Here is a 25,910-nt window from a genome sequence, read left to right on the forward strand (position 1 = left end):
TATATATATATACACACATACATACACACACACAAAAATAAATATAGCACTTCATAAACTATGTGCAGATAAGGCCCTGGAAGCCAGCTAACCCCCTGCTCACTGTACAAATAAGGGAACTGAAGGCAAGAGAGGATAAACTGAATGACCTAAATGTCCCAGCCAGTTAGTAGCAGAGCAAGGATTGGAATGGAGGTCTGTGGATTCCCAGCTCCCTAAACACAGCCTTCCTCTTCCTATTGTAAATATTTTCTCTTCAGCATAAGTGCTAATTATATTAATTGAGTCTGTCAGCCATTTAACATTGAGGACCTTTAAATGTAAGGTACTTGTTCTAAGGTAACAAGGAAAAAAGCTCAGTCCTGAGGAATGTGGGCGAGATTTGCCATTAGAGTGTAGAAAAAAAGATCTTCAACTTTAGTTTTGTTTGTGGTGCTAGGGATCAAACCCAGGGCTATGTACATGCCCAGCTGGTACTCTACCACTGAGCCACACCCTTAGGCCATATATATATATATATATATTTGTTATTTTGATAATGTACAAAATTAATTCATCAAGAAACACATTTATTGAAGACATGTGTCCATTACTTTTTATCTGATGAGGTGTTGAGGGTTTCAATTCTTACTGGCGTGGGTAAGATCTGTACTGAGCAAGTTAAGACTGGCTTTTCCCCAAGACTTTCCCATTAAAATTGGAGGTTAGATCAGCAAGCCAGTTTTAAGCTTTGGTTACTTAACAAGGATTGTAGGTAAAGCTTTTAGATCAGTTAAGAAGCCATGACCTGGGATGGGTGGGCTGCCCCACACAGAACTAAGTATTGAGAGGAAGGCTTAAGGAGGGCTCTCACAGGTTTGCCCTAGATGACAAAAGACTGAAGCAAGAAGTGATGGTTTCACTGTATTAGTCCTATAAGGCCATAGCCCAAGTATAGAACAAAAATGGCACTGTAGAGCCAGGGTTGTGGCTCAGTGGTGGAGCGCTTCCCTAGCCTCTGTGAGGCACTAGGTTCGATCCCAGCACCACATAAAAATAAAAACAAAATAAGGGTATTGTGTCCATCTACAACTAAAAAAAATATTTTAAAAAATGACACTGTAGAGTGAAAATAAGTCTCAGGGCCACAAAAAAGTTGGTGAGGTTCTTCTATCATACATCAGGAAGGACTGACTCTCTGTGTTAGAGTGCTGACTGAGCCAGAATTGCTTCCTTAACTGTCCTCCACTATGCCTGGAGTACCTTCAGTTTACAAGTGACTTGAAAACAAAGAAGTGACATAATGAACACAGGCCAGATAGATCGCAACTGCCCTTCCATTTTGGATCACTTTCTGATGCTTTCTTGCCAAGTTCCTTGACCAAATGCAAGGTAACTCTGATCCATGTACAACCAGAGGAATGAGAAGTTGTGCTCTATTTGTGTACAATATGTCAAAATGCATTCTACTGTAAATTTAGAAAAAAAATAAAGGTACCTGCATGCTTTGTTATCACCTGGCACAAAGCCCTCCCATTTTAGTTTCCCTGCCAACTGGCTTCAGGAATTAACCCACAGGAATGCCAAGTTTAATGGGCTTCTCCAGTGCTATACTCTGGGGAAGTACAAAGGAGTCAAACTTCAGGGTGACAGGGCAAGTGGGACAAGAACGGCGAGTAGATAGTGGTACATACCACCCCCTAACAGTGGTTCAATTATTTTGTTGTTCTTGTTGCCCTCTGTTAGTTTTTATTTTTTGCAGAAAGGGGATTGAAACCCAGGGAGGTCTACCAGTGAGCTACATTCCTAGCCCTTTTCATTTTGAGACAGTTTCACTAAATTGTTCAGGCTGCCCTTGAACTTGCTATCCTCCAGCCCCAGCCTCCAGTCATTGGGGTTATAGGGATGCCCCACCACACCCGGCTCCCCTGTTGTTTTATTTGGACCTTTACAAGCATAGGTAACAAGAGGGAAATAGTATCAGAAAGTGTCAGTGCATCTTTGAAGATGCAAAGACCTTCAGTGTCGTTCAGGGACTATGGAGGTAGGGTTGGGGGAGAAGCACCAAATCCAAACATTTTTTAAACGGTTAATTAATCTTCCTAGGATTAATTCTAATTCTTCATTTCCCAGCACTTGGTTTCTGTTGGTGTTTTCCAGCTGTGTGTTTCTGAATAAACACAATTTTCTAATATTATTGATTCACACCGAAATTTTAAGTGTCAAAGAGTACCAGCAGCAGGAAGTTAGAGCTGCCAAAGTCCTGGCCCCCACCCCAGACATTGGGAAACAGAAATCCTGGGGCTGGCCCAGCAATCTCATCGAACAGGTCCTCTAGGTGATGTGACACCCACTTATGTTTGAAAATGAATAAAACATTCTCTTGTATTCCACCTCCTAACTCCAGTTGTTGATGCAAGGTCTTCAGGAGCAGCTGTTAGAATCTAATTCACATCCTGACCTAAGAGTGCCAAATCTCCCTTGAGAGCCCTGAATTGCTGAGGAGAGGAAATAAAGGGGAGGGAGGAATGTTCCACGTATACCACAGTGAAAAACAGAATCTGTTCATCTTAACACAATAACTAAGTCATGAGTTATCTCCTCTTAGCTTCCAGCATAAAGGTTACCTCAATCTCCTGTACAGTGAATTGATTTTGGTGTTTTGCTGTTCTGTGTACTTGTTTGAGCTCAGGCCCTTCAATGAGATTTAATTCTTGAATTTAATTCTATATTCCTCTCTGAAAATGCAGAAAAATCCTATTGCTAAAGTTTGCATATGGAATGCCCCCATTGTTAAAGGCTTGGTCACCAGCCTGAGAAGCTATTAGGAGGTGGTGGATTCTCTAATAAGAGATGTAGCAGAATGGGAGGTCTTCTAGTCATGGGGACATGCCTTCAAAGTCTATTAAGGCACCCTGGTCTTTCTTTCACTCCTTTTTAATTCCCAGTCGTGAGGTGAATGGGACTGACCATGTACTTCTGCCATGATGTACCACACTGCCACAGGCCCAAAGCAACAATCAGTCATGGCCTGAAACCACCAAAGTGTGAGCCAAAATAGCCTTTCTTTTTTAAAGTTGATTTACTTCAGGTATTTATTATTGTAATACTAACACGCCTGTCCTGCTGCCACATGCTATGATCCAAGCAAAAAGCAGGTTTCAAAGACTTTCACCATCTTCTGTCTAGCCTGTTCTAAGAGTGCCAAATCTCCCTTGAGACCCCTGAGGGAGATGACCCAGGTTTAGTCAGGTCATTTCAGGAAAAAAACTCAAATCCTTTTAGTATCTAGGCTCATATTCTGAATAGAACATACACAACATCTTCACCTCTCACTACAGTAAAAGTGGAGTCAATAATTGCAAGTAAATAAAAGCTCTTCTAACAAAACTAATCTCAGCTATACAAAGCTGTTATAAATGCCCTTCTGATACAGCTTAAATACACAGTTGAAATGACTACTTGGTTTTGGCTTCCCTATCTTCATTTTCTCTTCCTTTCAGCTAAAACTTCCACCCTTGATATTCAAAAGTAGCCTGGTTGAGATGATAGACCATTTTAATTCACATAAAACACTGGCCTGCCATTCATGTTGCAGAGCTAGACAACATAATGGAGAATGAAAAATTATCATGACCAAATAGTATGAATCATAGATTACCATTCTGCCAAACTGCAAACTTCCAGGCCGCAGGTCTAGAGTTAATCCAAACAAAAAAGGCTACTGCTTACACTTATCCGTATTAACTTCCTTTTCATAATTTACTGGAGATGGAAAAAAGTCCTCTGTAACAAAATGTATACAGTTCAGAAATTGTACAAAACATTAATTTAGCAAGATGAAATTGGTTACAATCACCAAAATTAACATTCAACATACTGTTCACTGCCACTTCCATGAAGATACTCAGATAAATAATCACTGGCTGAAAAGTCACAATAGGAGCTATTTAAACGTTATGCAGAACAGAAAAGGTCAATCTTCTATAATAATACTGTGGATACGACCACTAAGAGGCTCTCCATGCTGCCATGGCATCGTGGAATGTTCTCCAGAGTCCACCTTCCACATGAGACATCAGCTTTCCAAGACCAACACTGAAGCATTAGATGTAATACAAAATAAGGAGTTCTTTATTATTTATACAAAACTCATACATTTAAAAAAAAATTAAGATTCAACAACTCTGCTGACCCCCTGAGGAAGCTAAGAGCTTTTATGGGTCCATTAAAAAGCCCTGTGTGGATGATTCCGTCACCAGCCTCCTAGCCACAGGAACAAGGCACACAACTCCAGGCCGTTCACGTGGCTCCATCAGTGGCTGTGCAGGCCGACTTTTCCTATGTTAGGCTTGGCAAGCAAGCCAGGATTTCCTGGACAACGTTTAAGAACACTATCTTCTCTGGCCCAAACTAGAGGTGTTTTTATGTTTTGTTGTTTTTTATCAGCATACAAGTTGATTTTTCTTTTTTCTGGAACACTTTCAATAAATTCCTAGCATAAGAAGCTTTATTACAACATATACAGTTTTGATACAGTTTGTTTACAAAAAAAAAACACTATCTAAAACTTTCAGCTAAATAAATTAAAAGGTCTTTAAAGAAATTAAAGTTCGCTTAGAGAAATGGTGTTTTTCTTTCACAACTGTGTTTCTACATTCTAGGTTCTGAGAGAGGTCATAGACTTGCTTATACGTGACAGAGTCACCTTGTCTAAGCAACACAGACCTGATATCTTTAGTAAAGAGCATAAAACTGTTCCTTAAAGCCTAATGCTGAAAGACATGCTATAGCCAATCAGACAAACATTTATATTTAGACAAGAGGCCTCTCTGAACAAACAGCCTACAGAGATAAATGCAGTGATTTGTTTTCTTGATAGAGAACTATTTAGCACTGCTTAGCACATTATTCTGTAGTTTGAGAAGAGTAATTCTTCCCTTGAAGAAGCAGGTCCCCTTCTGAACAAGAATATTGGTTACAACCCCATCAAAATAGACCAGCACCAAATGAATTATTAGTTTACAAAAAAATAAACTTAGCTCTTATATTGTCAAGTTCTACAACTCAGACTAAATAAATTAACTATAAAATCAGAAGTTTTATCAGCTACAGTATAATTTAAAAATCCATTTTTAACCCATTAGAGGCTGGGGGAAGGACAATCTCAAACTAATCATCATCAACTTCATCATTTCATCAAAAGAAAAAACACATTTTTTTTTCAGCTTGTATGTGCTTTCAGAAGTGAACTCTATGTAGATTATCATCTACATCTGTGATACTTTAAAGCATAATATCCATGTTGAGATCTTTCCAAAGAACACAGCATACAAAGCAAACTGTTTTCCAATATGAGGAGTCTGCATGGAAAGGACCTCAAACCTCTCTGAAAGCGAAAAAAAATCAAGCAGTTGTCTCACTGATCACATCTATTCATCTTCCACAAGACATTGCATTGAGATTTTTAATTCACAGATTTTATGTTAGTCCTTTAGAACCCAATGCCCATGTTTCAGTTCAGAACTGTCAGCCTATTCAAGCTGCCTTCTTGGTGCAAGTTCCTTGAAGGTCTTGTAAATTTATCTTTGACCTATGAAGAAAAAGACAAAGTAGCAATATAGAAAATGTTAGGAATGTGAAATTTTAATTTGAGAGTATAATGTCTGAATATTAAGCTTTCATACTGCAATTAGTTTTAAGTATAGGGATAAAACATGTTCAAGCTATCTGTCTTACCTGTTGTGAATCATGTGACTTCTGACAAGATGCCCTGCTGCCAATGCTGCCATCAGTGACAACTCCCCAGCCATTACTGTACCACATACAATTCGGGCCAGCTGCCGGGCATTCTCCCCAGGATTGTCTTTGCACGCTCCTTGAACACCTAGCATCTGTGGCCAGAAGAGAAAGATAGTCCATTCACCCTTAAAGTCAGGAACAACAATTTATCACAAAATCAACTAAAATAAGGGCAAATAATGACAATAGCATAAAATTAGACTCCAGTGGATGAAGTACTAAATTTCCAAGAATTTACAGCTAGGACTAACAATTCATATACCATAGTAACAAAATCCACAAGCTGGCTGGCAGTGTACATTCATGTGCTCTTTTAATCTACTCTCTCAATTTGGATCCACTGGGAAGGAAACAAAAGATCAAGACCTATAACAAGAGAATAAGAGCCATACCAGTACCAGCTAAAATATGGAGGGTAATGATATGTAGTATTGGCTAGAAACTGAACCCCAACAGTTAGAGCTAGGCTTGAGATTACTGGTTTCTGTGCCAGATGTGTCATACCTGCAGACAGGCCTGCTGAGGTAGAAGGTTCGTCCCACCACCCACAGTTCCTATTTCTATAGATGGCATGGTGCAACTGATATACAAATCTTCATTTGTGGGACCACTTGCTTCCATTAAAGTAATACAGTTTGAACTACCAACATTCTGTGCTGCATCCTGGAAAGATAAACAACAAAAAAGACAGTAAAATCCCTTCACTTAGAACAATGTAACAAAGAAGAGAAGTGGAGGCTGGAGACTCACCTGTCCACAGGCAATGTAGATAGCGGTAACAATGTTTGCGGCATGGGCATTGTATCCTCCTATGCTCCCGGCCATGGCAGAGCCCACCAGATTCTTGTTAATGTTTACATCAATCATAGCTTCTGTTGTTGTCTTCAGTACCTAAATCACAATTGTACACATTTTATATCTTCCCCCAGGAGATTCACAGGGGTGTTATCCAGATCTACTTTATTGTATCTCCAGAAAGCAAGAATTTAGATGCAGCCCTGTCCTCAAAAAAAGTATCAGTAATGTTTGCTCCTGTGAATGCCATAGACAAATGGACAAGGTACAATAAAACAGCCATCTTTAACGGAAAAGATAACCTCATAAATTTAACTTTATTAAAAATGTTATTGGGCTGGGACTGTAGCTCAGTGGCAGAGTGCTTGCCTAGCATGCATGAGGCACTGGGTTCGATCCTCAGCACCAAATAAAAATAGACAAATAAAATAAAAGCATGCTGTCCATCTACAACTACAAAAAATATTTTTTTTAAATGTTATTATTCCTTTCTCAAATTTTTTAATTCAATTAAAGGAGAAGGACAAGGAAAAGAGAAGAACAGAAAACAAAATAAAGCATTCATCCAATCACTTACTTCTCTGACAACCTTCGCTGGAATGACAGCTTCACAAACAACAGTCTTTCCTCTTCCTTCAATCCAGTTTATGGCAGCAGGTTTCTTGTCAGTACAGTAGTTACCACTAACTGCTAGAATTTGCATTTCAGGGAAATACTCATGAAGTTTCAAAAGTGCTTTTTCTGTACCCTATTAACAATCAAAAAACAAAACAAAACAAAGCATTAAAATGAATTAAGTATTTATCATTTTGAACCCAGGGCCTCATGTATCTACTCCATTACTGGACTATATTTCAGCCCCATCCCCATTTTAAATTTTTTAAGCAAAAATTTTGAAATGTTAATCCCAAGATCCTTCCTACCCTCTCTGAAATAAACTTAGTGCATGTCCAATGCCAAGTCTAAATTAAAAGTATCAAATATAAACACCAATCAACAAATGTTGATGTATAACAGGAGCCAAATCATTCAATATTTAGCCTTCAATGGATTTAAATCAATTCAATCTTTGAGTATGTAACATATGTATGAGGTACCTCATGACAAAACAGAGATGGACATAAATGATAAGTCTGTTCCTCATCTCTACCTCCCTACCACCTAATAACACTTCCTGGGACAATCATTCCTACAAGTTCTACATCTACCCATGTATCCTTCAGATACAGTGTACCCAAATTCACCTTGGAAATCATGTTCATTCCCATGGCATCCCCTGTCTTGGATTGGAAACGGATATAAAGGTTGCGTCCAGCCATATTGATATGAAGTTTCTGCAGACGTGCAAATCTGTAAACAAAAGCAAAGATTTTATTTTTTTCTTTTAAGATGGAAATTATCTTAAAATCTATTTCACAGCCAGGTATGGTGGCACACAGCTTGGGAAGCTGAGGCAGGAGGACAGAGGGTTCAAGGCCAGCCTCAGCAAAAGTAAGGCACTAAGCAACTCAGTGAGACCTTGTCTCTAAATAAATACACAATAGGGCTGGGGATATGGTTCAGTGGTTCAGTGTCCCTGAGTTCAATCCCCAATACCCCCCCTCCCCCACGAATCTATTTCAGTCACTTCAATTCACACTTAAGAACTCATCAAGATTATTTATTGTTTCTTTAACTAAACACATGAGGTATACTATTTCAACTCTGTCTCATCGTTAGATGATGAAAGGGGGTGAGCTATAGACAGCTGTTTCTTAATAAACTTTAAAAGTCCAAATAAAATCAAACAAACTAGTTTGAACTATAGCAGGATTATAATCTGTAATGATTATGCTCCTTTGTAAATTTTACTTTCTGCATTAAAGCAAACCTACTATACTAATACTAATCTTACTTGGAAAATCTTATCTGAAAAACTCTACTGCTGGGCAACAGTCTAATTAGATTTTCTATCTCATGCTTTCTTTTTTTTTTTTTTTAACTACTTTACCTCTATGGGGGAATTCATTTGAATATCTATGCTCCAAACATAAATTTTAGTCATTCTACATGAACATATCTTAAGTTTGATTATTTTATCTCAAACAGTCAATATATTATCAATTATATTTAGCAATCACAGAAAATGGCACTATTTCTAAAATAAGCATATCTATACAAATACACACACACACACACACCCCTACCTGCTGGTGCTATCAAAGGCCTCCTTTATCACTGCAAACCCTTCAGGTGTTTCAAGCCAGGCCTTCACTTCTGCAGAGTCACAAGCTCGGGGAAGACGCACCACTGGGCCACGAGTCATACCATCTGCAAGAACTCGGCTGCTGGCACCTCCACCAAGCTACATAATGTATTTCAAAAACATGTTAACCCAGAATATACTTCTGTTTGTCCCAAAAGTTATCCTTCGTGGTCCCCAAATCTGTTCTGGTTGCCTTGCCAAAGATATATTTTAAAACACACAAATTGTCAGGCATGGTGGCACACGCCTGTAATCCCAGCAGCTCGGGAGGCAGGAGGATCACAAGTTCAAAGCTGGCCTCAGCAAAAGCGAGACGCTAATCAACTCAGTAAGACCCTGTCTCTAAATAAAATATAAAAATAGGGCTGGGGATGTGGCTGAGTGTTTGAATGCCCCTGAGTTCAATCCTGGGTACAAAAAAAAAAAATATCCTGAAACACAAATAAATAAATTCCAACTTACACCAATTGCTCTACAGCCTCTATTAGTGCTGGCCACAAGGCAACCTTCTGTTGTTGCCATTGGAACCTGAAACTCTTTTCCATCCAAGCACAGAGGTCCTGCCACTCCGACAGGAATGGGCATATACCCAATAACATTCTCACAACAAGCTCCCATCACCTAAAAGGCAAAATGAGGCACCAAGTGAAAATCTACACCATTATAAATACAAAGTAAATTCATCCTAGCCCCTGTCATTAATAACTTTCTTAATCTTTTTGTTTTTCAACAAAATTTTTAATTTGCCCTTTAAAAATATTGAAAATACTAAAACTTCAGTAATGACTATAAAAAAGTAAAAGATTTTGAATTTCTATGGCCTCCACTATAAGCAGAATACAAACTTAAAGTAAAATAATTTTAAAAGGAAAAATGTACATATAAAAAAAAACTAGTCAAGGGAAAAAAAGATTAAAAGCTATAAAAAAAATCTTCTCTAATCAAGAAAACAACATACCAGGGAGTAATTATAATCCCTATAAGGCAGGTACTGGAGAGAAGAAGGCTCTGGAAGTTTTTCGGAAAGTAACTGTCGGCGAATAGATACACCTCGTTCATGGGTTTCCATCAGAGTTTCTAATTTGTAAGCTGGGATATGCTTAGCATTGACCAACTGGATGATCTCAGCATCACTAAGGAATTTTGCACCTTTCTAAAGAAATGGAAAAGAAAATGGGAGGGAGGTCAGAAAGGGAGGTCAAGAAGACTTGAAGGACTATACTATTCATAATGCTAAATACTATTCATAATGCTAAATTAAAGTAATATAAATCTTTTCTATTACATCCCTATCGTTTTTAATACAGATATTCCAGAAAATAAACATTTCATTTAATATAAACAATGCCAAATTAAAATAACATGAATACCACATATTATAATTTTTTAAATTATAAATATTAACTCACATTAATTGCACCAATTAATAGGTTTCACTGTGACATTTCTGTACATGTGTACATCATATTTCAATCATATCCACCCTTGCCCTTTCTGCTCCCCACCACCCCTAGGTCCACTTCCCCTTCCCTAACAGTTTCTCATCTACTTTCAGGCCTTTTTTGTTGTTGTTGTTCTTTTAGATATAGATGACAGCAAAGTGTATTTGGACATATTATACATATATGCAGTAGTACATGGAGTATAACTTCCCATTCTTGTGGTTGCACATGATGTGGAGTTATACTGGTCGTGTACTCACACATGAACATAGAAAGTTATGTCTGATTCATTCTACTGTCTTTCCTATTCCCATCCCCCCTCTCATCCCTTCATTCCCCTTTGTCTAATCCAATGAACTTGTATTCTTTCCTATCCCCAGTTCTTATTTTGTGTTAGCATCCACATATCAGAGTTATCTGTTTGGCCTTTGAGGATTGGCTTATTTCAATTAGTATGGTAGAATACAGCTCCATCCATTTACCAGCAAATGCCATAATTTCATTCTTCTTTATTGCTGAGTAATATTCCATTGTGTATATACCACATTTTCTTTATCCAGTCATGTGTTGAAGGGCACCTAGGTTGGTCCCATAGCTTAGCTATTGTGAACTGAGCTGCTATAAACATTGATATGGCTGCATCATTATAGTATGCTAATTTTAAGTCCTTTGGGTATATGCCAAAGCCAAGGAGTGGGACAACTGGGTCAAATGGTTCCATTAAGTTTTCTAAGAAATCTCCATTTTGCTTTCCATAATGGTTGCCCTGATTTATAGTCCCATCAGCAATGTATGAGTGTACCTTTTTCCCCACATCCTCCACATCCTTGCCAACATTTATTGTTACTAGTATTCTTGATAATTGTCAGGCTTTTTTTTTTAATAAGTTTCCACATTATGAGAGAAAACATGGAATACTTGTCTGTGTCTGGCTTATTTTGCTTAACATGATGTCTTCCAGTTCCATCCACTTTCTACAAATGACATTATTTTATTCTTCTATTGTGATCAGTGCCACAAAAAAAACATTTGGTATACAGGTATCTCTTTTATATGCTAACTTCATTTTCTTTGGGTATATAAACAGGAGTGGTATAGCTGGATGATAATGGTAGTTCATTTTTAATTTTTTGAGGAACCGCTCTACTGTTTTCCATAGTGGCTGTACTAGTTTACATTCCCACTGTACTGAAAGATTTCTTCTTCTACATCCTCACCAGATTTGCTATTATTTTTTAAAACCACTGCCATTATGATTGGGGTGAGGTGAAATCTCAAGGTAGTTTTGATTTACATTTCCTCACTGGCTAAAGACATTGAGCATTTTTTAACATATTTATTGGCATTAACAATGCAGTCTACAAGGGAGCTTCAGGAGAGAAAGGTCACTTCTGGTTGGAATTGGGGCAGATTTTCTAAAGATGGTCACATATGCCTTAAAGATATGGAAAGGGAAGGTACCCTAGGTGACAGGAACAACAGAAAACCAGAGGTGGGACCTGTGTTTATAGAACAATAATATGATTCAACTCAAATATGTATGAATAAAAAATGAAGATGAAACAGATTCAAGCATATGGCATTTTGCTTAATCAAAATAAATCTTCATATTGAGTAAAGATAAATATAGTAGCTAACCTAGCAAAACTACTTTCATCTTTCAAGTTGGAAGTTCCAAACTTCAGATATCTGAAGATAAAGAATTATTCACCCCATATATCTTGCTCAATACCAAACCTCTTTAGAGAGAAGATTTTAAAAAAGCCAAAGTCTGAAAGATCATAATGTTAAGCACTCTCAATTATAGTAAAGTAGTACTCTGGACCAGCTTATTTTAGGAGGCAATAAAGAAAAGATCAGAACCCAGGACAGTGTATTTGGACTCAGCCCAGCTTCCCTCCTCCGCAGTACACCTGCTCTCTGTAAGCCCAAGACATCTATAAATTAAATGAAGTACTCCAACCAATATTTATTGCTTATAGTATTACAACATGTGATAAATATTTGTTGTGCACACAAATACTATATAGTCCTGCTGACGATACCAGCTCTCAGAAGAGCTAAAACACAAGCACTATAAGAGGAGAAGTCAAAAAAGTCTTTGGCTTTCTCTAGAGGGAGATGAACTGGGGTGAGGATGTAGTTCAGTGGTAGAGTGCTTCCCTAGCACAGGCCAGGCCCTGAGTTCAATCCTCAGTATGAGGGAAAATAAAAATTATACACACATACACATGTAGACATATGTGTGTGTTTGTGTATGTGTGTGTGTATAGACAGACATGTCTATACTTATCTATCTATACATCTATACTATACATATATACATAGGGAAATGATCTGAATAGAAGTAATATCAAAATGAATGTAAATTATTTATAAAACTAAACAAATGCCAGACCAAAACATGAAAATTTCCCAGAGAGTTTCAAAGAAAAAAAAATCTGTTAAGATTCTGATGTCCACCCAGAAATTTTGCTATCCCTGTATTCAACAAAAACAGTTATAAAAAAAATATATAAAACCAAACACACCTGCACTCTTACACATAAGCACATAAAAATTAATAATTAACTTCAAAAATAAATACTGCAAGATTTCACTTACATAGGGAATCAAAGATAGTGAAGAAGAAGAAGAAGAAGAAGAAGAAGAAGAAGCAGCAGCAGCAGCAGCACAGTAAAATAAATGATGGTTGGCCAATGGCTTGGGAAATAGGAAATGAAGAAATGTTGGTTTACAGAGTGATATAAGGATGAATAAGCTCTGGAGATATAATATATAGCAATGGTCTATAGTTAACAATACTATATTATAGACTAGAAATTTGCTAAAAAGGTAGATCTTAAGTGTTCTCATAAGGAAGGAAGGGAAGAAAGGAAGTAGGAAAGAGTGTTAGGTGAGAAATATGTTAATAAGCTTGACTGTGTTAATTATTTACAATGTATATCAAAACACCAAACATACAACCTACATACACAACACTGTCAATTATACCTTAATAAAGTATATGGGGGGAGTACCTCTTAACTAATAAACATATGGGAAAAAAATAATTAACCAGATTATGAATGAACTCATAGTTATGTAGGTTAAAAAATCCTGTTCAAATCTCAGGAAAGACAGACAGGCTGGGGTTGTAGCTCAGTGGTAGAGCATTTGCCTAGCATGTGTAAGGCTGGGTTCAATTCTCAGCATCACATATAAATAAACAAAATAAAGGTCCAGAAACAACTAGAAGAATGTTTTTTTGTTTGTTCATGGTGCTGGGGATTGAACCCACTGTGCATGTGAGGCAAGCACTCTACCAACTGAGCTATATCCCCAGCTCTAGAATAATATTTTTTAAAATATTTTTTTAGTTATACATGGGCATAATATCTTTATATTATTTATTTATTTTTATGTGTTGCTGAGGATCGAACTCAGGGTCTCACAGGTGAGAGGCGAGTGCTCTACCGCTGAGCCACAACCCCAGCCCAAGAAGAATATTTTTTTTAAATCTCAAGAAAGCCAGCTTCCTTATGAGTTGGCCTACAAAACAAAAACAAAACAAATTTTCTTCTATCTTTGAAGTTCATCTCCCTGTTAAATATTTCTCAGGCCTGAACACATGAAAATATAATAGTTGTTCATCTCTCTGATATATAGCAATAAGCTAGAAAAAGTTTTGACTCTGAATCAGAAAATATCAACCCTTACCCACTTTTTTTCGTTTTGGTACTGAGGATTAAACCCAAAGGTGTGCTCAACCAGTGAATCACATCCCCAGCCCTTTTTTATATTTTATTTAGAGACAGGGTCTCATTGAGTTGCTAAGTGCCTTGCTAAATTGTTGAGGTTGGCTTTGAAATTGCAATCCTCCTGCCTCAGCCTCCAGAGCTGCTGGGATTACAGCCATGTGTCACTATGCCTAGCTCAAACCCTACTTCTAACTACCATTTCCCTCATGTATTATTAAATGTCTTGAGCCTCATGTTTCTCATCCATAAAACAGAAATAATTCCACTATCTAATAAGGTTGTGGGGAATAAAGACAAGTAACACAGTGCTAGAATTTAGTAGTACTTAGTACTACTAATAGCTTCTTCTTCCTTTAGTAAAAAAGCTCACTTTAAAGAAAAATTCAAAGCTTAAGTCTATGCTGTTGTCCTCACCTCTGCATTCCCAAGTATCTGTAGACACTCTTCATTAGGCCGAGGCTCCCTGGGAAATTCAATCTCAGATTCCTGTGTCACTGGTTCAGATGAAGTATCGGATAAGGAAGAGCCACCAACCATAAACGTAGCTCTGTTTGAGGTGTCAGTTTCAGCCACTAAAGGTTTGATAACTTCAACTGTTCAAGAGATCAAAAGATATCTCAAAACACTGAACATAATTTTTTAAATGGACTCAAATATTTGACAAATCAGCAATGGAAGAATTCAAAGTGAGGAGAATAAGAAATTACCTCTTCTTTCTTGGTTTATCCCTGTCTCTTCTTCCACTGACTGAAATTTCTGGTGATTTCTGACAAGCGTAGGTTCACGTCTACAACAATTATCTGGAACTTTCTTTTGGGCCACTACAGGAGATGTGATAGGATTTTTTAGTGAGAGCGTAGATTCTGTCTCTGCTTGTTCAAAGAAAATGTACTTTACAGCCAGAAGGAGAGCTAAACTTAGGGTAATAACTTGTTCAATATCCATGCTGATCATTCTAAATAAAAGAAAGCAAATTAAAATATTATTAAGAAATATAAAAGGTACAACTTAAACTTCATTAAAGTACTATGATTAATATATAACAAAGCAGATTTCAATTAACTTACTTAGAGAGATAAAATTGCCAGAGGGAAACACTTGGTTCAATTCTCTTGGACACATTTTCTTCAAGTCCTAAAGAAACCTTAGAATGTTCTGCTGTACTGTTTTGAGGAGAAGGATCAGCTATCCAGCGACTATGAGCATGAACGAGAACCAAGCCTAAGGACTGAAATAAAATTTTAAAAATCGTATCTTCTGCTTATCAATAGAAGTTAAATTTCTCATTCTTAGAAATTGAACAAGCAGCCACTATCTTCCACAGCACCCTGCTACCATGATAAAGAAAGCCCCAAGCTTGTTATATGGCTAAAGTGTAGTCCCATTAATAATGAAATATCCTAAAGAACAGGTTTTCAAGAAAGAGATGGAGGAACTTGAAATTTTTATTTATGTGGGAGAGACTAAGACCAGGAGCCTCAAATAAATAAGGAAGAAAAAAGGGAAGAAGAGTATCATATCATTTAAAAAGCCAAAAATTATATAAAAAAGAACAGGAAGTAAAAAACAAAAGATAACCTTGGAACTATGAATATGGAAGGGAGAAGAAAACTATGTCTTTACCATAATCATCTTGACCCTCTGAGTTACAGGATTTGGCTTATTTTCTTCTTCTTCTAAAACTCGGGCAAAATGGCTGAGCTGCCAAATTGGTCGACCCTCACGGCTTTCCCGAGAAAGCTACAAAATAAGTCAATATTATGTTAGAAGGTACTGATTTTTCCTTAAGTGGCCTAATGTAATGCAAAATATTACTCTAATACTTGCTAGAAGAATTGTTCTTACCTCTAATACCAAGGATACACAAGCTGGGAAAAAAGTCATGAACACGAAGTAGTTGGCAAGAACTGACATGCAGCCAAAGCAGCACATAATTTCAAGCTGACGCACCCCTGCTTAAAGAAAAATTCAATGTGTAACTAGTAAAGTATATGTATTTTCTTTTTTGTTTTTAATAGATGAACACAATATCTTTATTCATTTTTTATGTGGTGCTGAGAATCGAACCCAGTGCCTTACATATGCTAGGCAAGCCCTCTACCACTGAGCCACAACCCCAGCCCCAAGTATATGTTTTTTCAATGATACGTATATCACAAGGACTTTTGCTGCAGGTAGACAAATATGACTATTAAACTCTTTGCCATTTACTGGAAACAGAATCATCAATTCAAAAGTGATGCCAAGGCTTAGTGAACAAGAACTATGGCACCAAAGACCTTGTCTTTTCCCATGTTCCTAACACATCACTACATCAGACACAATAATAGTATTCAGTACACATCTAACATGTTTTCAGTCCTCTTTTATCAAATGGTAGTTTCAAGACAAGGGTATAGAGGACAGGATCTACTGAAGAACTTCCCCCTTCCAATTTACACTACTGATCGAATATTATCAAGGACAAAAAGGAGAGCATATTACCAGTTATGTAATTCCTGATATAGTATCAAAATAAATATTTCTTGTGAACCACTGAACTCTAATTTCCATATAATCTCTTTGGTGCCTCTTTATGTTCTTATAATTTGGGTTATTTTACTGATCTTTTTGAAAAATAATAAATAAAAATAGTAATTCAAGATTGAAAATTAACAACTAAATTAACTTCCTTTCCTCCTTCCCTCCTACTCTCCTTTCTTTCTGGTGCTAGGGGTTCAACCCAAGATCTTTGCACTCTACCATGGAGCTAAATTCCTATTTATATAGGTATATATATTTTTAAAATTTAAAAACATATTTTCTTTGCTATATAAAAATCTTTATTGAAAGACAGAATAATATATAATTAACCATCAGGAAATTTAGAAGAAACATTATATATTTGAAAGTCAACCAGCTGCTTCCTTAAAAGTTAGATAATTTGGGTTGGGACTGTAGCTTAGTGGTAGAGCACTCTCTTGCCTTGCATGTGTGAAGCATTGGGTATGATCCTCAGCACCAAATAAATAATAAATAAAGATACTGTGTTCAACTACAACTAAAAAAAAAAAAAAAAAAGAAAGTTAGATAATTTACTTCTCAAAGAATAAGCTTCCTTATTGAGGGTTGTAAAATACCAAGGAGAGTCATTAGAACTATAATTAACTAACCAAGTGAGGAAGTCATAAAATTTTGGCCTAACTATTAGGAAATCTCCACAATAGCATACTATATTCATTCTGATAAATTTCCAAGCCAAATAATTTTTATCCTATATAATGGAGTCCTATGTATCTAATACTCTACTATGTAACTGAGTATGAGGAAAAGTGTTGAGGTTAATGCGCTTACTTGCTAAAAGGTACTGTATGTTATCTGATTAAATCTTCCCAACCACCCTGTTAAGTAGATCTAATAACTCAGATGTGTCCAATTTCTCACTCTTACACTGTCTCATACATGACAATTAAAACACAAGGAACCAAGTCACTAATTTTAGTCTGGAAATAGCAATGGGTAGAAGGAGCTTTCTAGAACAGCCTTGGAATACAATACTGGTTAAAACACCAACAACGGGGTGCTGGGATTGTAGCTCAGTGGTAGAGCACTTGCCTAGTATATGTGAGGCCCTGGGTTTGATCCTCAGCATCACATAAAATAAATAAACAAACAAAATAAAGCATTGTGTTCATATACAACTAAAAAATATATAAAAAAATAAAAAATAAAAAAAAAATAAACCCCAACAAAGTGGGACACAGAAAGATAAGATGGAAAGAATAAAACACAAGTAAATAATTTGCTACTACATTTTCACTAAGGTATAAGGATGCTAGGGCAGGTACACCCACACAAAAATATAATTTAAAGCTTTTGGAATAATCTAAAAGTCAGAATTTAAGAGTAAACAATACCGGACTGCAGTTATAGCTCAGTGGTAGAGTGCTCACCTAGCATGTATGAGGCACTGGGTTCAATCCTTAGCACCACATAAAAATAAATAAAATAGAGGGATTATGTCCACTGAAAACTAAAATAATTAATTAAATAAATAATAGTATAATGACCATCTACAACTAAATAATAATATAATAAATAATACAAATTGGAAAAGTTCTTTTTCCTCTTTAGTGACAATAATTATTTTTAAATGTATGAAAACTTGCTCACAAACCTGACATGGTTCCAACGCCAATCACAAGACATTCAACAAGAGCATCAAGGGTGAATGTAGGACCCAAAATTGCCATTCCACGAGCAATATTTTCCCTTACTTCATCCTAAAATACAGACCAAAAATTATCAGTGAGAATAAGCTACAAAATAACTTTAAGAAATGTAAGACAGCATTCTAGGACTTATACTAAAATCTAATTTACTATTCAAAGAATGAAATAATCAGACTAACGTGTTCAAGATACAAAGCTTGGTAATATAGAGGGTCAAACAAAAAAACATACTACTTTGCTTCCCTTTACACCAAATGACATATTTCTAAGGAATATTCCTTTAAAGTAGTACATTAATTCTGCCATTTAAATTCCACATAATTAAATTCTACAACATTTTATACTTTGGCTACCACTGACAGAAACTCTTAGGTCTAAGTTTGTTCTGAGATCATATTAGTATTATGAAACCTAAATTATTTCCTTATCAACATGCTCAAGTGATCATAAACATTCATCAATATATAATCAGGGAAGAAATATAAATTATTTTATATTCAAGATACTCTGATGCAAGAATGTTAAAAAATAGGTTTTATGAAGAAACTCTATTGATCCTTCTTATCAATGTAAACTAAAAAAAGAAAAAAAAAGGAATACTATTCACATTCTGTATTAAAAATAATACTTACCTGTGAATTGGAACTTAGGGCAAACTTTGCTAATGCACTTGCTCTGGAAAGGTCAATCAAAAGTAGGAAAAAGGGCAAAGCTTCACTGGAAAATAGATAAAATGAACAGGTACATTTAACAGAGGAAAACATATAATTTAAAAAATCTTTTTAAAACAAAACTCTTTCCCCTCCCCCCATACTTTGTACGATCCACAGTATATTTACCTTCCTGTAAAAAGTATACACTTTACTTCTTTGGTATCCTCAAAGCTAAACATAATATTTGCCCAAAATATTTTCAAAAAAACATTTCAATGTTAAAATGTAAATATTTATACTGAAATACTTCTCAGTGTTTTATTAAAACTGTATATTAAAACCGTATAGCAAAATATCATTCTAACTTTTAAAATCTCCTGGAATTAGCACTGGGAAAACACTAGAATATATAAAAATTTTATTCACTACTTGTGAACAATAAAATGTAAAAGCAATAAAAATGTATTTTCAAAGAAAGTACATTTAATACTTACTTCAAGCCTGTCAATTCTTTATCTAAGAAGTGAATGACAACTGTACTGAACACAAAACTTGAGAAAATTGTGAAGAGGCCAGCAATACCTGAAACAACAAAATTCAACTCTGAAAAATCTATGCTTTATTACACAAATAACAACATTTAGTCTCAGGCAATGTTCTGATGTCTAATAATATTTTTTCTAGATTATTAAGATCTTAAAATTTGGAATGTCTACTTCTCAGTAATAAGAAAGCAAACTAGTAAATGCATGCAGCACAATTTCAGCAATACACACATTTCCAAATACTTGATCTGAACAAACAGGTTGATCCCCACAGTAAATAAAAAATCTGATGACATACCAAAGAAGTGTAATATAAAAAAGCATTACCCAAAATATATTTTGATCCAAGTTGACGTAAATTCTGAAACTGGAAGTAAATATACAGGATTGCTATGCACCGTGTTATTGTTAGAATTATAATGTCACTGCTCAAAACATCCTGTTGGAGAAAGAGAAAAGAAAACTCCAATAAAATAAGCAATCAAAAATAAGAATTTTTATGTTGTATGTCATTAATTTATATATTTTCATGAAAATACAAATTCAGGCATAATACAAATCAAGTAAAATATCAAACATACAAATCAAAAATTAAATCCAATTTTTAAAAAGTCCATCATTAAGCCAGTTTATCACGATCATTTTTCACTTTAGTTACTTCTAAAAGATATATTTCTCAAATAAAGTCAATTACACTGATTTGTGTAAATAAGACAAAAGAAGAGTATTTCTAGATCATTCCCATACCATGCAAATAAATGGAAAACTGACACAAGGTTATGAATATTAAAATAAAGGTTTTACTCATAATTTTTTGGATTATTTTCTCTAAAAGGAGATATTCTTTAGAAATTAAAAGTGTAATTTACTATGGTCCATATCAAATTAATTCTACTGACCTCTTCAAATTTCGGACACTCATAATTCCAACCACAGATCTTGTCATTACCAGTAAACATGTTCATAGACATCATACAGATGGTCAGTGTTACTGTCCCCACTATGACTTCCCAGGGATGTGAGGCCACAAAGAGGCCATGCATTCGGAAAAGTCTTGACAACATTGTAGCTATAGATTCCTTGGATCCTGGAAAGAATGAATATCAAGTGTGAAAATTTAACACATACCTGACTGTACTTTTAGAAAAGTTTTAAGGAAAAGTATACTGTAAACCCTGCTTTACACGCTTAAAGTCCTACACATGACCATTTTATACTGTTCTTTATAATTCTGGAAAATAATTATAGTCAAAAGGATCCTGTTATTACCTCTTTACTCAAACACTTAAATCCTCTATTACTCACTGACAACCAACCTAAAAACAGCCAGTTCTTAAAAACTATATGAATTAAAGCATTTATGATCAAACCATATAAACATCCCAGCTCTTATTATCTGTGCCAAGAAGGAGAGCAATAAAGCTGAAAACAAAAGTGAAAACCATTATTCATATTTTCTAGTTACTCAGATATAAAATACAATTCACTATCCACATTCTGGTTACACAAAAGGTAAATATCAAGGAGTATATCTGTTGAGCAAGCTCCTGTAAATCACATTAATTTATAACATCCTCAGAGGTGGGAACCCATTATACTATTTCATTCTCTTAAACATGTAGAATAAAGCCACTAGCAAAATGATGTTTAATAAACCTCCCTAATGTTGCTGTCAAAGAAAAGTCTTTTCTGATATTTCTACATTAATAAAAAGAGATATGAATTTTGCTGTGGTGGCTGCTTTTCTTCTGGCAGAATTGTCAACAATAGGTCTAGAAGACCAATACAAAAGCATTACATGCGAAATCCTCCTAAATTTTTACCCCTAATAAAAACTAGAACAACAACAGAAATGGATGGATGGCTGAAAAATATATATCCATAGCATGCACAAAGATATCCTACAGCGGGGCTGGGGTGGGAGTGGTAGAGCGCTTGCATGTGTGAGGCAATGGGTTCGATCCTCAGTACCACAAAAAATAGATAAATAAATAGTTCAGTGCTTCTTTCTTTTACTTAATTTGTTGTCTTTCTATTTTCTGTCTTCAGTAGATGATGAATCACTCACTTTCTTAGTAAATGTAATTAATATCTCTTTGAATTCTTGCTAGAGGGGCTATCAGTGGGCTTTTTAAAAATTAATTTTAGTTGATTTTATGGGTAATCCTTATCCCATATATTCATTTTTTTAATGTGCTTTAGTTGTAGAAGTATACAATAACTTTATTTATTTATCTTTATGTGGTGCTGAGGATCGGACCCAGTGCCTCACCCATGCTAGCACTCCCTCTCTACCACTGAGCCACAACCCCAACCCCTTCATTTTCATAAGAAGTAAGGTTTGAAAGTTCCTTTGTATACACCAATGAATGGAAAAAAAATATTATATATATATACATATATATATAATTTTTTTTCAAATCAAAATATCAAAATTATTATTGAGGGGCTGGGATTATAGCTCACTGTCCACATTCTGGTTACACAAAAGGTAAATAAATATCAAAGAGTATATCTGTTGAGCAAGCTCCTGTAAATCACATTAATTTATAACCTCCTCAAAGGCAGAAACCCATTATACTATTTAATTCTCTTAAACATGTAGAATAAAGCCACTAGCAAAATGATGTTTAATAAACCTCCCTAATGTTGCTATCACCAAAGAAAAGTCTTTTCTGATGTTTCTACATTAATAAAAGGGGATAAGAATTTTATTGTGGTGGTTGCTTTTCTGCTAGCAGAATTGTCCACAATGGGTTAGGGAAAAGAAAAAAAAAGTAGCTTTAAGAATGAAACCAATTACCAAGTATCATCTCTCAATGTATCACTTCATGTTCTCTACATTTCAACCATACCAGGACATAAGCCAGATTAACTGGTTTTCAAACTGCAGGTCACAAGCCTTCACTGTATTAAGCAGATCATGAAATCAATTCTGTTGGTCAGAACAACCATTTTTAATAAAATAGAAAACAATATAAAATAGCTTTGGGGTAAGATACACAGTATGGGTATTATGTCTTAAAAACTCTATGTGGCATATATATGAGTGTGTACTCTGGCTTCCAAAAAACCAAGCATTTTTAACTGTAGGTCACAATTTTAAAAGACTAGCAGTCAAAAAGGTATATAAATGAGGCTTGCACCTGCCTGTGTTTATTCATGCTTTTCAACCTTATACCCTGAATCTTATTCATCATTTTTCCCTCCAGTATCTTGCAACAAAAACCTGAAAAACGAACAATAAAATACATTCTATTTAATTCATAGGGACTTAGATTTAAAGTACTGGATAGCTTTAAATGTACCATAGGTTCAAATCCTTCTTAATGACAACCAAAACCCTCATAAGAGGTTAGATGTTCATGACAGTTTCTATACATAACTTCTTTTCCAGATTTAAAACAAAACAGAAAATTCTATATAAAATGGTCTAAAGGATCAACTGTCAACATTGCAGAGAGTAAATTAAACTAAAGACTCAAAAGTAAATCAAAATTATTTCTAACTCTGCACCACAAAAAAAAACAGAAACTCCTTCATCTTGGGGATTCTTCCCTGTCAATACATCACTATCAAAAAGTTATTCAGATGAATTAAAATCTGAACTGCTACCAGGAAGGAACTCCAATTTGATTATAAATGATTTAGCATAACTCATAATTATACATTAGGCACATTATGTTTCTCTTATATTCCTGGTGGTATTGTCAATTTTGCAACCATTTTTTTTTTCTCTCCTGGGTGTAAAGTTATCTTTTCAACATTCAGGGTAAAAAACATTCACATTAACCTGTGAGCCACCCCAAACCCTGAGAACCACACCTATTTGGAAATACAAACTGAGCAACTTTACAAAGGTGTGTCAAAAGTAACTATAATTATAATCAATGTCATTTCTCATAGCACCCTCCCATTTCACTGTGATTATGTAAACCATTTACTGTCACAGAATCCAATCCTCCCCCTTCATCAGCAGTTGAGAATAGTACTAGCAGGCTATAGGGTAGCTCAAACAAATTTAATAAAAAGTATTTACACCATGCTGCAATAATAAAAATATCTTTTTAAATCAAACTACAGAAATAGGCAACATATGTGTTGCTTATTCTGACTGAAGTTTGCCAAAAACATTTCACATATTCTTTAAAAATATGGATAATTTAAATTCACTAGAAACCTTAAATTCTGCTACTAAAGCTACCTACCCCAGCCAACTGCTGAAAAGGATACTTTAGCACTGTACTATGATTGTTTCTTCCCATTCAGCACTCCTCCTATGTTATACATTCCCGAATTTGATTATATAGCATCAATATCACTAGTCTCAAAGTAATTAATGTATACATGATAACCTCTTGAAGGCTAGAACCATATACTCAATCTACTATCCTATAAAATCATCATCTTCTTGCACTAGAAATCAGATACCTGGATTCTATACTCAATTCTATTACATATTACCTGTTTGAAATCACAAACTCTCTTCATTCACTTATGAAGTTCTTTCAAAGTTCTCTGACAAAGTAGTAAGTGAAACCATATGAAACTGTCATTTTTGTAGGTAAAAAAGGTTGTTTTGTAGGGGAAAAAAGTTGAAAAATAATGGCAATTTCATCTAGGGAAACCAAAGTTGAAGTGGATCCCATAAAATGGCTGTCTGTCCATGGTCTACAAATCCAATAGTGTGCAAACATGCCACAAACTCCACATACACCCACTTCATCTCAAAATGTCATGACACATGTACAACCATTCAATGTTAATTTAGGAATCTATGCAAGATTTTTTAAACCTTCATGATACTAACCACCATTGTCCTTACTGCCAACTTATCATAAGTTCTGGAAAGACACTACGTCAAAGCAGCCCTGCAAAATCCAGTCTATCCCCAAAATACACTTTGTGCCTTTGCTGGATTACCCATAAAAAGTCTTCCACTGCATGTATAAGAAAATAAGTCCACAAGTAAACAAAAATCATTCACTACTTTGTGAGTTGCTAAAATTATGAACAAGTACTTAGTATACTAAGTACTATAATGTTTCCTATGACTGCAGGACCAAATCCAAGTAAGAATATTCTCAAATAATGAAATATTTCCTATGAACACTTAAAATGGAGTACATCAACCTCCTCCTATCAGAGAAATCGATTGTTTTACCTCCAAGGTGCATTTTTCCTAACCCAAACCAAATAACTCCGGAAAATATATCGGGTTTGAACTAAAGGACTGCAGCATCAAAGACACTATGCCTCTTAGAACCAAAAAAAGAATCCTTTCAGTCCCTGGGTGAGCCCCTCTTTAGGCTCCGCGTCCACTCAACCGGTTCCCATGGAAATAACCGGGCACATTACGCGACTCCACCAATTTGGGTTAGTTAGCAGCATTTAGCGAGATCTTTCCATTCACTTAAAAGAAAGGTCCCGACTAACAGCGGCCCCTGGGCGTGAAAGCCTGGACCCTAAGGACGCTTCTCCCGTCCACTCCGCGATTTGCAGGCCCCGCTCCCCCTCCAACTCCCAGCATTTCTTGAATTAAGGGGCCTCCGTGATCACCCTGCCTGGCACCCGTTCCGAACACCCAGATGATGGCGACTGCCTGGCCAGCAAAGCCTCCTTCGGACAGGGCCAGCGAACGCGGCTACGCCCTGTTGGTCCACAGACGGTGATGGCAGCCACAAAAAGGCCGGACCGCCGTCCGCCCAGTTGGGCCTCAAGGACGTCTCCTCACAGTCCCCGTGGGACCCGGACGCCACACCACACCGGCGAAGGGCAACCGCAGCTCCCGCTAGGTCTCCGGGGGCTGCCCGCAGGCACTCTCCTGGGTCGGGAGAAGCTCGAGAACCTCCACCAACACGGTCCCAATCCCGCTCCCGCCCCATTCCGCCCTGTTCTTTCGTGACCATTGCCAGTCTCACCTCCGGATCTCACTAGAGGCCACCGAACCCGGACGCCGGTGTTCAGCCTGTCTCCAGTCAACGGAGACACGGAGCGGAAGGAACTGTGGATTTACGCACGCTCGGGGATGACGAGTCTGCGACCAATAAGAAAGGATCGTCCGATCGTCTAGCCAATCATCTGGAGGTTGCTCGGCCTGACGGCCTACGTCACGAACGGTCGCCTTAACAACCGCCCACAGCTCTCCCCCGGCCGAGAACCAGCACCGCACCATCTCTCACCACGTCCCAGCCAACCAATAGTTAGTGGAGCCTCAGCACCAGTGCCTGCCTATTGGCCGAAGAGCCGTGGGGGCGCAAGCATGGAAAGTGCCTAGGCGAAGGCTATAGGGGTTCTGGCCGGTGGAATGTCCTGTAGCCCCCGGACCTGACCCTCAGTCGTCCTGGCTGTGAGTTTACTATGAAAGACAGCAGTATGAAGCAGAATTGGAGCGTGAGGAATAACGCAGGATTTGACTGAGGGTAAAGAGCTCAGTTACTTAGTGTAAGAGAGATGGAGGGAAGCAGAGGTGGCCATGAAAAAAAAATAGGAATATAA

The 25,910-nt window shown here is 36.5% G+C and overlaps 1 protein-coding gene across 1 annotated transcript; it reads right to left on the minus strand.

The window, feature by feature from the left end:
* Positions 1-4,090: 4,090 nt before the first annotated feature.
* On the minus strand, positions 4,091-25,471 carry Hmgcr (3-hydroxy-3-methylglutaryl-CoA reductase). The gene is made up of 20 exons (XM_005328946.4): positions 25,334-25,471; positions 20,312-20,499; positions 19,740-19,851; positions 19,362-19,449; positions 18,847-18,931; positions 18,160-18,265; positions 15,849-15,955; positions 15,627-15,743; positions 15,071-15,231; positions 14,711-14,958; positions 14,418-14,596; positions 9,780-9,974; positions 9,284-9,442; positions 8,763-8,920; positions 7,821-7,926; positions 7,154-7,324; positions 6,532-6,672; positions 6,286-6,444; positions 5,719-5,873; positions 4,091-5,572 (listed from the first exon to the last, which is right to left on the minus strand). Exons 2-20 carry the CDS (start codon positions 20,474-20,476, stop codon positions 5,518-5,520), a joined length of 2,667 nt encoding a protein of 888 aa, XP_005329003.2. The 5' UTR covers positions 20,477-20,499; positions 25,334-25,471; the 3' UTR covers positions 4,091-5,517.
* Positions 25,472-25,910: the final 439 nt, after the last annotated feature.

The sequence above is a fragment of the Ictidomys tridecemlineatus genome, chromosome 1 (genome assembly GCF_052094955.1).
Source record: "Ictidomys tridecemlineatus isolate mIctTri1 chromosome 1, mIctTri1.hap1, whole genome shotgun sequence".
Taxonomy (NCBI): Eukaryota; Metazoa; Chordata; class Mammalia; order Rodentia; family Sciuridae; genus Ictidomys; species Ictidomys tridecemlineatus.

Bases quoted from the DNA above. Each gene is read 5' to 3' on its own strand.
- Hmgcr (XM_005328946.4), bottom strand. From the start codon at position 20,476: ATGTTGTCAAGACTTTTCCGAATGCATGGCCTCTTTGTGGCCTCACAT. The intron at 9,975-14,417 runs GTGAGGACAACA...CCATTTCTTTAG, and splicing joins AGATACTTGGGAATGCAGAG to AAAGGTGCAAAATTCCTTAG. The intron at 6,673-7,153 runs GTAAGTGATTGG...ATTGTGATTTAG, and splicing joins CAGCGAAGGTTGTCAGAGAA to GTACTGAAGACAACAACAGA.